The sequence below is a fragment of the Leucoraja erinacea genome, chromosome 29 (assembly GCF_028641065.1).
Source record: "Leucoraja erinacea ecotype New England chromosome 29, Leri_hhj_1, whole genome shotgun sequence".
Taxonomy (NCBI): domain Eukaryota; kingdom Metazoa; phylum Chordata; class Chondrichthyes; order Rajiformes; family Rajidae; genus Leucoraja; species Leucoraja erinaceus.
Genome location: NC_073405.1, coordinates 20,530,320 through 20,546,484, shown reverse-complemented (window position 1 = coordinate 20,546,484; position 16,165 = coordinate 20,530,320). Strand labels below are relative to the sequence as shown.

Below are 16,165 nucleotides of genomic sequence, written 5' to 3'. Positions count from 1 at the left end.
TGGTGTGTTGCATTCCTGTTCTTCACTGCACCCCCTCTGTGGTAACTCATTTCCCATCTATCATTCCAATGTACTTAGATTAGGTGAAAAAAAAGTGCTGGAGGAAGACAGAAGGGTGATGTATCGGTTCGTGACCCTTCAGATCAATTGGACGATTTTGGACTTAAGTGCACACTGGGTGGGTGGGCACATTTGTTGGTAAGTCTAGGATCCCTTAGAAATGTTTTTTTTTTACCGTGAGTTTGTAGTTCAAATGTAGGAATGAGAGGACTTGTGACTAGATTGTGGGTGAATACAGTTGCTGCTGTTGACAGTCTATTGTGCCAAAGCAATTTCATTACTAAATCAGGTCTTCAAGCTCATATTAAGTGTGGCAGAGAACATAATGAAAGATGTTACCAGAGTAAAGCCCCTGTCCCACTTTCCCGAGTTACCACGAATTCTGAGTTTTCCCCTCTATTCAAACTCGGAGAACTACGGTAATAGCCAGTACTCGAGGCTTTTTTTTTTACTCGTGGACATTTTTCAACATGCTGAAAAAACGTCCCGACTTACCTGATGCCCCGAGTACCTACGAGCCGCTACAAAATATCTACGGGCTCCTACGGACATTCTCCGAGTTTGAATGAATGGGACTACACAAGAGAATTTGTGAGTAGCTTGGGACAGAGGCTTAAGAGGAATTATGCAGTTGCTGCTGATGATCATGGACAGATGCAACTGGGAGTAGTAACCTATTTCTGAAATTAAATACATTGTTGCTCTGTGGTTTTTTTTTGCTGAAAAACGTTTGACAGATATTTAAATCTCAAGCCAGTGACCATTCTGGGAGCTTGCTATTCTTTTTCAAGTGAAGCTTAATTAAATTCTACTGATGCAGGCAAGGACGTAACAGGATTGGTCCAAGTCAGCATGGATTTACGAAGGGGAAATCATGCTTAACTAATCTTCTGGAATGTTTTGAGGATGTAACTAGGAAAATGGAGAGCCAGTGGATGTAGTGTACCTGGACTTTCAGAAAGCATTTGATAAGGTCCCACATAGGAAATTAGTTGGCAAAATTAGAGCACATGGTATTGGGGGTAGGGTACTGACATGGATAGAAAATTGGTTGGCTACAGGAAACAAAGAATAGGGATAAACAGGTCCCTTTCAGAATGGCAGGCAGTGACTAGTGGGGTACCGCGAGGCTCGTTGCTGGGAACGCAGCTATTTACAATATATATTATTGATTTAGATGACAGGATTAAAAGTAACATTATCAAATTTGCAGATGACACAAAGCTGGGTGGCAGTGTGAACTGTAAGGAGGATGCTATGAGGATGCAGGGTGACTTGGATAGGTTAGGTGAGTGGGCAGATGTTTAATGTGGATAAATGTGAGATTATCCACTTTGCTGGCAAAAACAGGAAGGCAGATTATTATCTGAATGGTGTCAAGTTGGGAAAAGGGAAAGTACAACAAAATCTGGGAGTTCTTGTTCATCAGTCACTGAAAGTAAGCATGCAGGTACAGCAGGCAGTGAAGAAAGCGAATGGCATGTTGGCCTTCATAATGAGGAGTTGAATATAGGAGCAAAGAGGTAATTCTGCAGTTGTACAGGGCCCAAGTGAGACCACACCTGGAGTATTGTGTGCAGTTTTGGTCTCCAAATTTGAGGAAGGACATTCTTGCTATGAGGAGTGCAGTGTAGGTTCACAAGGCTAATTCCTAGGACTCTCATGTGTTGATAGAATGGAGTGGCTGGGCTTGTATACTCTGGAATTTAGGTTGAGGGGATCTTATTGAAACATATAAGATTATTAAGGATTTGGACACTCTTGAGGCACAACACATGTTCCCGATGTTGGAGGAGTCCAGAGCCAGCGGCCACAGTTTAAGAATAAGGGGTAAGCCATTTAGAACGGAGATGAAGAAAAACTTTTTCACACAGGGTTGTGAATCTGTGGAATTATCTGCCTCAGAAAGCAATGGATGCCAATTATCTGGATGCTTTCAAGAGTTAGATAAAGCTCTTAAAAATAGCGGAGTCAGGGGATATGGCAAGAAGGCAGGAACAGGGTACTGATTGTGGATGATCAGCCATGTTAATATTGAATGGCTGTGCTGGCTCAATGGGCCGAACGGCCTATTCCTGCACCTATTGTCTATTGACGTGCAGGTGATAAGCAGAGTTTTTCCTTTGGTAATACAGCCCGGCCAACTAACCTAAATCGTCATCTAGATACTTAAATGTTGTGAAAGAACTGGTAATGTTTCAGATTCCAACCTTAAAAAATAATTCCTCAGATCCTATTTTCCACTCATCTTTGATTGGTAACTCCCAACAGAATATTTACATCTGTTTCTTCAATCTTTCCCAAGATAGGCTGACTTAATGCAGTAAAACATGAATCATTATTTCTACAATAAGTGCAAGATGCAATTAAATCTACAATTTACATTAGTAATATAAATTGGGGGAGTCACAGCTTCAAATTGCATTTGATTTGTGAAGTAATCCCTCCAAATTCTGCACTGGTACAAGCAACATGCTTTGTATTCAGTATCTTAATATTCAGATACTTAGCTAGCTTGTTTCACCCTTCCGATGTCTTGGTTTTGATTTAAAACTATTGAAGACTATTACAAAATGTAAAGGAGTCTTGAAACTTCCCAAATATAATTTATTCTTTAGCCCCGGTGCTTCATGTTCCAAACAATCAACTCTAGATCAAGGAAGATGCTGCACCTGCTGGCCCTCCACATAGGCTGGAAGCTGATTATGATCCTGTTACTGGCTTGGCCAATGCATCAGCGTCTACAGGATGCACTGCAACTCATTCCCTCGTTTCACCCCTTCCCAGTAATGTAATCATCAAAAACACACAACACCTCTGTTCAGTGATCCACTCTAGCAAGTGTATTTATTGAAAGCAATTTAACTACAGTAATTGTGCAAGGAGCAATGTTATTTCTTCCAAATCATCACCAGCAGATCCACCCAATTAAAGTTGTTTACATAAATACAAAACTGAAGTGAGACAAACAAATTATGCAGAAAGGCTGTAAAAAATGTGCCATAATCACTTGCTCATAAAAAAAAATAAGGAGATCCTAATCTTCCACGCGTCCAGGTTGGTGTAAGGAGCACAGCCTCAGCATGTAGGATTCATATACAATCCAGCCAGGTTGTACAGGGCCCAAATGTGTATTGCCCCTCAATAGAGGGGAACATGCAATGGTACATAGTATTCACTGGTACAGCTGGATGTTATGATCCAGGAACCCCAAGCTGCTTAAAGACCAACATGTAAAGACCATTCAACCATACAGAGCTACAGATAGGCCTAAAGTACTGATACAACTAAGTATTCACAACCAAAGTCGTGCAATTGTGTCTGACAGTGATTAATCTAGTGTCAAAAGTTCTGCCATGTTATGTTTATATACATTTAAAAATTGAAGAGTGGCTTTACCCAACAGTCACAGAAAAGGAATGCAATGTGCAGCAGTCGCTGCAGTTAAATATTCTGGCACTATGTATACTTTGGTTTTTTTGCAACACACTAGGAATGAGTCCGAAGGCACTTTAAGGGGGCCCTGAATCGTTACCAGGTTACATTATAAATAAAAGCAGCTCAGTATTCTGCATATAAAATTGCACTGTAATAATGTGGCTCTGGTCCTCCCGAGGATACATAATTACCTCAGAGATGCCTTGCAATCAGAAGTTGTAGAAGGTGTGAAGGCACAGGATTCCGTTTAAAATAATAAAGAATATTCAGTAAAAATCTATAAAAGTACATTTTGAACAATGATCCATTCTCAAGAACTTCAAGAAATATGCACAGGTTCTGAATTTATGGATATAGGCTGCTTTGGATCAGTGTTATTTTGAATGAATCATAATATTATGTTTACTTTGATCCATAGCCACAGATAGCCATGGAACATGCAATCCAGAGGTCATAGCCTTAGAATTAAAGGATGCTCTTTTAGAAAGGAGGTGTGGAGCAACTTCTTTAGTCAGAGGGTAGTTAATCTGTGGAACTCATTGCCACGAGGGATGTGGAGTTTAAGACAGTGGATATATTTAAGGCAGAGATAGACAAATTCTTGATTAGAACTGGTGTCAAGGGTTATTGGGAGAAGGCAGAAAAATGGTATAAGGAGGCAGAGATCAGCTGTGATTGAATGGTGGAGTAGACTCAATGGGCCGAATGGCCTAAATCTACTCCTATAACTGGTGAACTCTACATCATTTTATGTATCGGCACACACCAAATAAAGCAATGTTGTCTCTGCACATTTGGCACTGTGCAAACTAGTACTTCAAACTCAACTATCCTTGTGGTTCTTCAATGTTAGTAAAATAAACAATTGCTAATCAGTTGTATCATTTAAAAGGGCCTTTGTATATTAGTGTCATTTTCTCTTAGTATGCATAGGCCAATTCAGCCCTCCCTGGGGTCCCAGCAATGATTTTGGGCAGCAAACCTGCATTTGGATGGTTGAAAGCTGATTAAAAAGCCTAAAATCTGCATTTAAATAGCAATCAGGAAATGTTTGAGAGAAATAAATCAAGTGTCTGTCTATTAATGCTATTAATAAGCTTGAGATTCTGAATTCTCTCACTTTGGAGACATGGTCCTAGTGGTTAATTTGCTGAATTAGTTTAGTGCAGTTTATCAATCATTATATTAAAGGGAGTTTTTATGCAATTCTCAGTGAAATCTGTGCTAATTGTAGTTGTTGGTGACTCAAACAGTGGTGCCTTTGATGGCTCGCCTGTGTAGTGTACTGAGAGCAAGGTATATTGCCGTGGAATAAAGTTTCTAAAGACTAAACGGCTTTCTGACACAAGATAATTTCACAATTGTTATGTGCCGCCTATTCCAATGAGAACTTGGCTACTGCAGCGAATGTTGTACGGCCTGCTGAAGAGATTTACGGGTTACCAGAAGCCGAACTACATCTTCACTCTTCTTTGTGAGACGTTTCCTGGCCTGGTCATGTGTTACCATTGTCATATCCCAACCATTTACCTGCAAAGGAATCAGACATTACATGAGTGGACGAGAACACCATCGATTTCATTCACACATCTGCAATTTGTAATTTAAGTTTGCTTTTTTTCTCAATTGGATGTTTAATTTGGGTTGAAAGTTCAGACCAATCCATAAGAGGTCCAGGTGACTTCTTTCAACCAGGTGTACGCTTTATTCCCTGGATTTCAAGGCTCATTATGTGAACAGATATTTCAACACCATATTCTATCTTACCAGGAAGTATCATGAGTGAAGCTACTTTTCTCCCACACAGACCGGGGGACACAGTGGCACAGCGGTAGAGTTACTGCCTTACAGCGCCGGGGACCTGGGTTTGATCCTGACTAAGGGTGTTGTCTGTACAGATTTTGTACGTTCTCCCTGTCACCTGCGTGGGTTTTCTCCGGGATCCGTTTCCTCCCACATTCCAAAGACGTACAGGTTTGTAGGTTAATTGGTTTGGTATAATTGTAAATAGTCCCTAGTATGTATAGGATAGTGTTAATGTGCGGGGATCGCTAGTAGCGCGGACTCAGTGGGCTGAAGGGCTGGTTTCCACGCTGTATCTCTAATCTAAACTAACTACCTCATTCTAATTTAAACATGGCCTCAGACTAAAATGATGAGATTTGAATCAACATCTTCTGTAGGTGGAGAAACACCATGTAGACAACACCGCAGGATCGCCTCACTCTGTGTCTTGGAACAGGGAGGACATTAGCAGGTACATAGAATGGAAGATAACACACAAACCGCTGGAGTAACTCAGCGGGTCAGGCAGCATCTCTGTAGAAAAAAATAGGTTAACGTTTCGGGTTGAGACCCTTCTTCAGACTGAGAGTCCGGGGAAGGGGCGCTTCTTCGGGTGCTCCGGTTTCGTCCCACGCTCCAGACGTACAGGTTTGTAGGCTAATTGGCTTGGTAAAATGGTAAAATTATCCCTAGTGCGTGTAGGATAGTGCTAGTGTGCAGGGATCGCTGGGTGGCGTGGATTCAGTGGGCCGAAGGACCTGTTTCTGTGCTGTATCCCTAAACTACTTAACAATGGATGGTTGCCAGATATGAACCAGATTACTAGATTATTGGACACTGGGACATGACAAAAATTAGAGCAAGATGGTGGCACAAGAATACATTTGCTGGAATAATAATTCAGTAGTCCAGGACAAACAATCTAGAAATTAGAGTTCAAACTTCATACATTGGCTACATTTAAAAATATATGTGTGTGTGTGTGTGTGTGTGTGTGTGTGTGTGTGTGTGTGTGTGTGTGTGTGTGTGTGTGTGTGTATACACACACACAACATGCTTTGCTCTTTACCCTCCCCCAAGCCCACCCTTAGTTCTACCTTTACCTCTGTGCTACCTTTTTTCTGCCACCTCCCCTGCTGTTTCATGATCCAACCCCACCCCCATCATCATTGTTGCACGAACACTGGAAACCACACCTGCATTATCTTGTCTCCGATCAGTAGTCCTGCAACTTCAGCTGGTCCACCTTCAGAGACTCTAGTAACATATATACCCTGTAAAAACAACAGAGGAATGATTGGTGGTAAATAAATATAGGCTGGAAGTTGCCTTCAAACATTCATTGATCAAATATGGAGACCCGAAAGAAGATAGAGAATGAGAATAAAAGGCACAAAGTACTGGGGGAACTCAGTGGGGCAGGCAGCATCTCTGGAGAACATGGAGAGGTGACGTTTCGGGTTGGGACCCTTCTTCCGAACCTGAAACGTCACCTATCCACGTTCTCCAGAGATGCTGCTTGACCCACTGAGTCACTCCGCAACTTTATGTATTTTTTTGTAAACCAGCACCTGCTGTTTCTTGTGCCTTGAGAGAATGAGAATAAACAAGCAAACAATGTAAAGCAAAAATCAGAAGAGCAGTTATGGATATAAAAAGGAAGGCACTCGCTAAAGTAAAACATTCATCACTTAAAGGACGTCACTGTGGAATTATGGGAAACAGGAACACCAGTGACACTAATTATATTGGTTCGTTTTTTCTGTTGGATCGCACATCTCATTTGAGCCTCTCACCTTAAATCTATGCCCTCAAGTACTTGATTCTTCCACCATGGGAAAAGGATTCTGATTCTACCCTATCCATGCCTCACAATTGTACATACATATATCCTATGATTTGCCTATCTATCTGTTCCTTCATCTTTTAAGTGGGCTTTTGAGTGATCTCCTTTTTATTTCTAATTCCTACTCAGAAGACACCCTTCCTCATTACTGCAGTGATGCGTCGCAGAGAAATAATGCAATAATCCTATTTTATTTTTTAATCCTCTAGTCCCAACAATCTTGAAATGTATATATCCTGGAATGTTGAGTTGCCAGTCTTGCCTTTCTTTCAACCATTTTTTGAGTGAATGCAACAATATCATGTCAATGCTCCAAGTTCAACTGTTTTACTGGTTAGGTTTCTTGCATAATAAATGCAATTTCACCTTCCAATCCTCCCCTGCGCTTTATCATGCCTACGTCTGCTCTGCCTACTGCACTGGCCAGGCCATTGTGCAATTATCTGAAGGAATATGTATTTTAGCAGGAAACCTGAGACGTTAGGTACAATTTCTTGCTATGAGAACAGTATTTGTCCTGCATGATGCTTTGCATGCTACCTTTTAATCTGAAATAATTAGGCTATACTGGAAAAATATTAAAAGTGCAAATGTATTAAAAAAAAAAGATTTTGAGGGGTAGTACCTTTGTTAAAGACTACGACAAGCTCAGATTATTAATAGTCACGTCAAATTTTAGAGCGCTAACGTCAGAGGTTAAGAAACTGTGTGATAGGAAGGGTGTGCTTGAATTAGAAAGGGTGTAGAAAGGCTTAGCAGAAACATTACGTGGTCTGGAGGACTTGAGTTACAGGATCAATTGGTTAGGCTGGGACCATGTAGCCTGAGTGAAGACGGCTGAGAGGTGACTTTAAAGATGTTTATGAGGGGCAAAGATAGAGAAGATATTCGTAGTATTTTTCCCAGAATAGGATAACCTAAACACTAGATTGCATAGGAGGTTTCTTCCACACAGAATGTGACAGGGGGGAGTGGGCATATGAAACAGTATGCCAGAGGAGGTGGTAGAGTCAAGTACCTGTAAAATGTTCAAAGGACAGTTGGAGAGGTACATCAATGAGAAACATTTAAAGTAATTTGGGCATAATACATGCAAATTGAATTGGGCATGTTGGTCAGAATGTACGAGTTGGACTGAAGGGTGCGTTTCAGTTTTGAATAACTTTACAATAGGGTCTGAAGCCAATAGCTTCAGTTTGGCAATACTTAGTTGGACAAAATGTCTACTCATTCAACACTCTGGTCATCAGTGATGAAAGGGTTGGGGAAAGGTGTACATCTAGAAATTAATTGGTGGAGCTATTTCTGGACAATGGCACACTCTCATACCTTATCTGTTTTGTCCTCAGAGTAGGGGTTTTGTGCAGGATCCTGGTCAATTCCACCTCCAATACTGAATCCCAGGATAAGGTTATCACCATGACGCAATTTACGGATTTCAATACGTTGCTGAAAGAAAGCAATTAAAATCAAGATCTGGAAATATCTGTGATGAATAAATTCAAAGCATTGTTGCAGTCAGAGCACAAACTATTTTCGGGAAAGGGAAAATTATTTTGATCCAACAATGTCCCTTGAAAGAGCTCAACCTCCATGAAACACATGACCACATATTTTTATGGTGTTTTTCCTCGAAGATAGACACAAAATGCTGGAGAAACTCAGCTGGACAGGCAGCATCTCTGGAGAGAAGGAATGGGTGATGTTTCTGGTTGAGACCCTTCTTCAGAAGAGTGGTCTCGACCCGAAGCGACACCCATATCTTCTCTCAAGAGATGTTACCTGTCCTGCTGAGTTACTCCAGCATTTTGTATCTACAGTCTAAACTAGCATCTGCAGTTTCTTCCTACACACTATTTTCCCCCTTATTCTCTCCCTCTTGTGCCCAGTTATCATTTTATAGTATATCAGTCAATAGGCTTCTCACATGCATAACGTCTTAAGCAATCCCACCAACTTCCTTTCTTTGGGAATTTTTTAAAATCATGCACTCAGAATTTGAGTAATTGCTATGATGAGCACCATGCATGTGTAAACATGACCCTGTAAACTTCAAATAGTGTACTTTAGCAACTAATAAATTTTCCCCCCATAAATTTCTAATACTGAGAATCATCAATACTCTTATCAAATATTCACTCAAATGATTCCTGGTCCTCCCTGTACTAAAACCAACAAATAACAGATTAATTTATATTGTATGAAAATATAACATTAACTATAATTGCAGGTTCTCCATCTGCTGAATCAGAAAGTTACAACCAAAAAAAACATAACAAGCTGTTCTTTCCATTGACACTTCTCCAAAGACTTCTCTTTGCAATTTAAAACAGCACATCATTCTCCATGAAACACCCAGTAGCTTTGCAAACAAGATAAACAATAGTCATTCCCTTTAATCAATCGGACTGAAGAATTGTCATAGAGTTCAACCCAAAAGTGATTAGAGGGATGTTTTGACTATGTATTTATATAATGCAAGTCTCTTAATCTATTTTCCTTCTATTCCATTAAATACAAGACAACAGAACAAAGTAATTTTAAACTAATACATTTTGTATCTACAGTCTGAAGAAGGGTTTCGGCCCGAAACGTTGCCTATTTCCTTCGTGCCATAGATGCTGCTGCACCTGCTGAGTTTCTCCAGCACTTTTGTCTACCAAAGTAATGTTTTAAAATCTGCAACAAATGGCATCTGAAGCAAGTCTCCACGCTAACCTGCAGGTCTAAAAAGATTAATTACCATGCATTACAATTTATCAACTGTTAAAAATTTTAAATCATGACGTGAACATTCTTGCAAAACATTCTCTTCATTCTCCACAGGAAAGATATGATGGGACTGGAATGTGGTGAGCAGGGCTGTATGCCATGGTCTAACTCAGGGGTTCCCAACCTTTTTTGTCCCGTTTACCCCTGGCAACTTTAATAGCAGATAACAATGTTATTTCACTTATTTATGAACAACTAATGATGAACAGAACCAGAACCAAACACAGTCAGTCAATGAGAAAAAATATGTATAAATCCAGAATCAACAAATTTGCCCCCTGGGTAGGTGAAATTTACCCCAGGTTGGAAACTCTTGGTCTAACGTATAGAGTTCTAGCATTACATCCCTGCTTATATGAAGGCTGAGCTACTCAATTATCAACATCCTGATAGGGATGTTTGACTGGATACATACATCTTCCAGAGATGCAACCTGGCATTTGAACAACAAGCACTGGTTGTTCCTTGGCATGTAGGTCGGCAGAGTACACAAGGTCCTTCCATAATTGTTTCATCCTCATCAGATGCAAGGCAAGTGCCAGAGGCGTAGAAAATGGCAAATATTGGCAACACCCTTATCCAAAAGAAAAGGGGATGCAAATTCATATCTGGTAACTACAGGTCAGTTAGTTCAACCCAAAACACAGCAAGCATTTGGAAAAGTGAGTTGTAATCTGATAAAATCCAACAAAAAAGGCAAATCCACAACATCAAACACTTGGAATTAAGAGATCATGGATTCCTTATTTCAGGCTTCAATGGCTATGATTCTTGCTGTCATTTCTACAGCAAAGTACAGTTATTTTACTTCAGTTGGATGTACACTCTTATGACAATTTTGACATTTACACTCTGTACAATGACCTCAAAATTAATTTCTGATTAACAACATCAAATCCAATGAAAGCAACAGTTAACAACAGAAAACAATACTCTCAGTACAAGGTCACATGGAGAATCTCACAGGGTCTTCCACCCACCTCAATTTAGCTACATACCATGTCATCAGAAATTTTAAACAAGAAGCTTATCATGTGGTAGTCACAAATGGAATTGGTGTAGATGGGTATAAAGGTCAGTATAGACAAGGTGGCTCATTTCTGTGCTGTATGACTCAAAGGAACTCCCTGTACAAACTCACACAATGCACTTACTGGTGCAAAGTACAACCTTAACCTAATCACAAAATGAACAATGCTCAGTTACATTCTTAAATAATGCTTTGAAAATGTGCTACTTCATTCATCACCGTGTGCTGTACTGGAATGCATCCCTGCAAAACGCAGCCCTTTAAGCCTCGTGTTTTCCCCGATCCAGAGCTACAGAACAGCAGTCACACAACAAGGGAGGAGACTGAGCGTGTCAACTCTGTGGAATTCAATTCATGCAGAGGCAAGCACACTCCCATTCAAGGAGTGGGGGACTGAAACAAGACCATAGAGCCCAAATACGGCACGCAGTAGAGGAAGTACCATATGTTCCAAGACAGTTAAACGCGATTTACAACAGCTTGCATTTATTACATATCATAATTGAGAAAAAATAATCCTTGACAATGGCCCCCTCCCTGCATCAAAACGGGAACAAAAGGTTGAGCGAGGAGCTGTGCAGCAACTGAAGGCTGCGGAGGGCGGTGACGAGAGGCTGGGGTGCGGGTGACCGGGGTGAGGGCAAGAGTGGGGCTGGGGCGGGAGAGGGACCGGGGCAAGCGGGACCAGGGATGGTGCAGGAGGGCGAGGCTGGGGCGGGAGAGGGGCTGACGGTGGCAAGAGCGGGAGAGGGCGAGTGAGGGGCTGGGGAGGGAGGGAGGGAGCATAGTCCGGGACCAGGGATCAAGAGCGGGGCTGGGGCGGGGACGGGAGAGGGAGCGGGGCTGGGCGGTGACCCAGCGGCTTCTGAGCACCGCAACCCCCGCAACAATAGGGGCTGGGTGGGGTGGGGGACGGATGGCGACCACCGCCCGGCTGCGACTCACCACGACCGCGGTGACGGGCTGCCCGGCCACGAACGCCATGGTGGAGCGGCCGCCGTGTCGCGCGGGCGCCGGTTGCTCCGGGTCACGGCCGTGACCTCGTGACCCCTCAGCCGCCTCCCTCTCGTCAGAGCCGCGCCCTCGCGGTGGGCGGGGCCTGCGTCGGCCCGTCCCCTGATGGACAGGCGAGTGCCCGCCCACTCGCCCAGGGCGGGGTCGGGGCGGCCGCGCGCTGCCCGGACCAGGTGAAGAGATACAAAATGCTGCAGTATACTTAGTGGGTCAAACAGATCATAAGTGATAGGAGCAAAATTAGGACATTCGGCCCGTCAAGTCAACTCCGCCATTCAATCATGGATGAGCAATCTCTCCCTCCCTCTAACCCCATTCTCCTGCCTTCTTCTCCCCTCCCATAACCTCTGAAACCCGTATTAATCAAGCAAGTTTATTCATATAGCACATTTCAGCAACAAGGCAATTCAAAGGGCTTTACACAAAGCATTAAAAAGCAATTAAAAAGTCATGAAAAAGAATAGAAAATAAAAACAAGCTAAAATAGAATAAGACAAGTATAAAATACAAGAATAAAAATTACAGTGCATTGTTAGAAATGAATAATTATTTAATTTAATTAAAATTAAAAGTAATTAAAAGCAGCGTCAAACAGAAAAGTCTTCAGCCCCGATTTAAAAGAACTGAGAGTTGGAGCGGACCTGCATTTTTCTGGAAGTTTGTTCCATATATGTGGTGCATAAAAACTAAACGCTGCTTCTCCGTGTTTAGTTCTGACTCTGAGGACAGAAAGCAGACCTGTCCCAGGCCACCTCAGGTCTGAATGGTTCATAATGTAGCAGAAGATCAGAAATGTATTTTGGCAATTCAATGCTTTATAAACCAACAGTAATATTTTGAAATCAGTTCTTTGACAGACTGGAAGCCAGTGTAAAGACCTAAAAACTGGAGTGATGTGATCCACTTTCTTGTTCTTAGAGAGGACTCCAGCAGCAGCGTTCTGAATCAGCTGCAGCTGTCTAATCGATTTTTTAGGGAGACCTGTAAAGACAGCATTACAGTAGTCAAGTCTACTGAAGATAAATGCATGGACAAGTTTTTCCAAATCCTGAAATCTTTAACCCTTGATCTATCCTTAAAGTTTTCAGTAAGAATCGATAGTCAAGAATCCATCTATCTCTGCCTCAAATATATCCATCTCTGGAGAGACCTTTTATCAGACTCACTCCCCCCCCTTCCCATACCTCTAGTTTTCCCTTCCTGACTCTCGGTGTGATGAAGAGTCTTGACCCAAAACATCACCTATTTATTTTCTCCAGACCTGCTGAGTTATACCAGGATTTTGTGGCTATGTTCTTGTTTTGGAAACCAGAATCGTCAGTTTCCTCACTTCTATCTGTCATTATAACATATATCACTGTTTAACTTTGAGTATATAACAGTTGAGAACAGGTATGTCAGTACTGATGGGAACAATACTCTCATAAAATCACCTGAATACAGTACTGGTGGTAGCAGGGATAAAGGCGTAGACTATTTTCTGAATGGGGAGAGAATCCAGAAATCAGAGGTGCAAAGTGCTGGTACAGGATTCCCAAAAAGTTAATCTGCAACTTGAATCGGTAGTAAAGAAGACAAATGCAATGCTAGCATACAGCGAGGGCTAGAATACAAAAACAGGGATGTAATGCTGAGCCTCCAAAAGATGATGGTCAGGCCGCATTTGGAGTATAGGGTGATTTCACGAAAGGTCACTGGAGCGCAGATCCACACCCACGTGACCGAAAATCTGAAGTGGAGGACATGCTACACATCCGGTACATGTTAGTGAATGGGAAAACACGCACTTTCACACCCGTTAAAAACATCGAAAACGGCCAGTTTTTGAGCTGCAATTTACTGTGCCAGTCGGGGTGACCGTGAGGCACAGCTACCTAAATTTACAGTCCAAAAAAAAGATAGAAACTAAGGTATATTCAAGAGGGAGCTGAAGGTGCAAATCCAGCGGAAATGCTTATCGGACATTTGCCGTGGAGATTTAAAGATCCAAAATATCGGGAATTATCGCGTTTGCTCGCTGCATTTCATCAATAAAGATAAAAAAGTCAATAATGCCTTACTTTTGATGTATGTACCGGATGTATAGCATGTCCTCCACTTCAGATTTTCGGTCACGTGGGTGCGGATCTACGCTCCAGTGACCTTTCGTGAAATCACCCTATAGAAAGTGTAGAGGTTGATTAAAATATTTTATATGTAGGTTAAAGTTCACCATGTTTATTCTATTATTGTTGTTGCTTTCAATATAATTATCTGATTTATACTGTGTTGTTACCATTTACAGTATGGATACTTGTATGTAACTGTTCAAGAAGGAACTGCAGATGCTGGAAAATCGAAGGTACACAAAATTGCTGGAGAAACTCAGCAGGTGCAGCAGCATCTATGGAGCGAAGGAAATAGGCGATGTTTCGGGCCGAAACCCTTCTTCAGACTGATGGGGGGTGGGGGGGGGGAGAAGAAGGAAGGAAAAGGGGAGGAGGAGGAGCCCGAGGGCGGGCGGATAGGAGGGTGGGAGGAGACAGCTAGAGGGTTAAGGAAGGGGAGGAGACAACAAGGGCTAGCAAAATTGGGAGAATTCAATGTTAATGCCATCCGGACGCAAGGTCCCCAGGCGGAATATGAGGTGCTGTTCCTCTAATTTCTGCTGTTACTCACTCTGGCAATGGAGGAGACCCAGGACAGAGAGGTCGGATTGGGAATGGGAGGGGGAGTTGAAGTGCTGAGCCAACGGGAGGTCAGGTTGGTTATTGTTCAACGTAGGGATTGTTTACGTTGAACAATCCCTGTTCAATACGTACCAGGGTCCCATCCCCGACCTCTATCTCCGTTACATTGACGACTGCTTTGGGGCCACCTCCTGCACCTACACACAACTGACTGACTTCATCCACTTCACCACCAACTTCCACCCGGCACTCCAATACACCTGGACCATTTCCGACACTTCCCTACTATTCCTTGACCTCACCATCTCCATCGCAGGGGACAGACTCCTGACCGACATACATTACAAACCCACTGACTCACATGGCTATCTGGACTACATGTCTTCCCACCCTGCCCCCTGTAAAGACTCCATCCCCTACTCCCAATTCCTCCGCCTACGCCACATCTGTTCCCAGGATGAGACATTCCATACCAGGGCATCAGAAATGTCCTCGTTCTTCAGGGAACGGGGATTCCCCTCCGCCACCATAGATGAAGCTCACAACAGGGTCTCATCCATACCCCGTAACACTGCTCTCTCTCCCCATCCCCGCACTCGCAACAAGGGCAGAGTCCCTCTGGTCCTCACCTTTCACCCCACCACCCGGCAAATACAACACATAATCCTCCGCCATTTCCGCCACCTCCAACGTGACCCCACCACTCACCACATCTTCCCATCTCCTCCCATGTCTGCCTTCCGCAAAGACCGCTCCCTCCGCAACTCCCTTGTCAATTCTTCCCTCCCGCACCACCCGCTCCCCGGGCACTTTCCGTTGCAATTGCAAGAAATGCAACACCTGTCCCTTCACCTCCCCCCTCGACTCCATTCAAGGACCCAAGCAATTGTTCCAGGTGCGACAAAGGTTCACCTGCATCTCCTCCAACCTCATCTACTGCATCCTCTGCTCTAGGTGTCAGCTGATTTACATCGGGGAGACTAAGCGTAGGTTGGGCGATCGTTTCGCCGAACACCTCCGCTCAGTCCGCAATAACCAACCTGACCTCCCGGTGGCTCAGCACTTCAACTCCCCCTCCCATTCCCAATCCGACCTCTCTGTCCTGGGTCTCCTCCATTGCCAGAGTGAGCAACAGCGGAAATTGGAGGAACAGCACCTCATATTCCGCCTGGGGACCTTGCGTCCGGATGGCATTAACATTGAATTCTCCCAATTTTGCTAGCCCTTGTTGTCTCCTCCCCTTCCTTAACCCTCTAGCTGTCTCCTCCCACCCTCCTATCCGCCCGCCCCTCGGGCTCCTCCTCCTCCCCTTTTCCTTCCTTCTCCCCCCCACACCCCCCCATCAGTCTGAAGAAGGGTTTCGGTCCGAAACGTCGCCTATTTCCTTCGCTCCATAGATGCTGCTGCACCCGCTGAGTTTCTCCAGCAATTTTGTGTACCTGTATGTAACTGTCACTGTTGTCTTCTGCCCCCTGCTGTTTCTTAGCTCGACCTCAAATGAGTCTATTCCATGTTTTCTGAAGTAAAACCCATCCTCTCTATCTTATTCTA

At 43.2% G+C, this 16,165-nt stretch overlaps 1 protein-coding gene across 1 annotated transcript; it reads right to left on the bottom strand.

The window, feature by feature from the left end:
* Positions 1–2,880: 2,880 nt before the first annotated feature.
* On the bottom strand, positions 2,881–12,031 carry tax1bp3 (Tax1 (human T-cell leukemia virus type I) binding protein 3). The gene is made up of 4 exons (XM_055658848.1): positions 11,877–12,031; positions 8,459–8,578; positions 6,480–6,557; positions 2,881–5,028 (listed from the first exon to the last, which is right to left on the bottom strand). Exons 1-4 carry the CDS (start codon positions 11,913–11,915, stop codon positions 4,894–4,896), a joined length of 372 nt encoding a protein of 123 aa, XP_055514823.1. The 5' UTR covers positions 11,916–12,031; the 3' UTR covers positions 2,881–4,893.
* Positions 12,032–16,165: the final 4,134 nt, after the last annotated feature.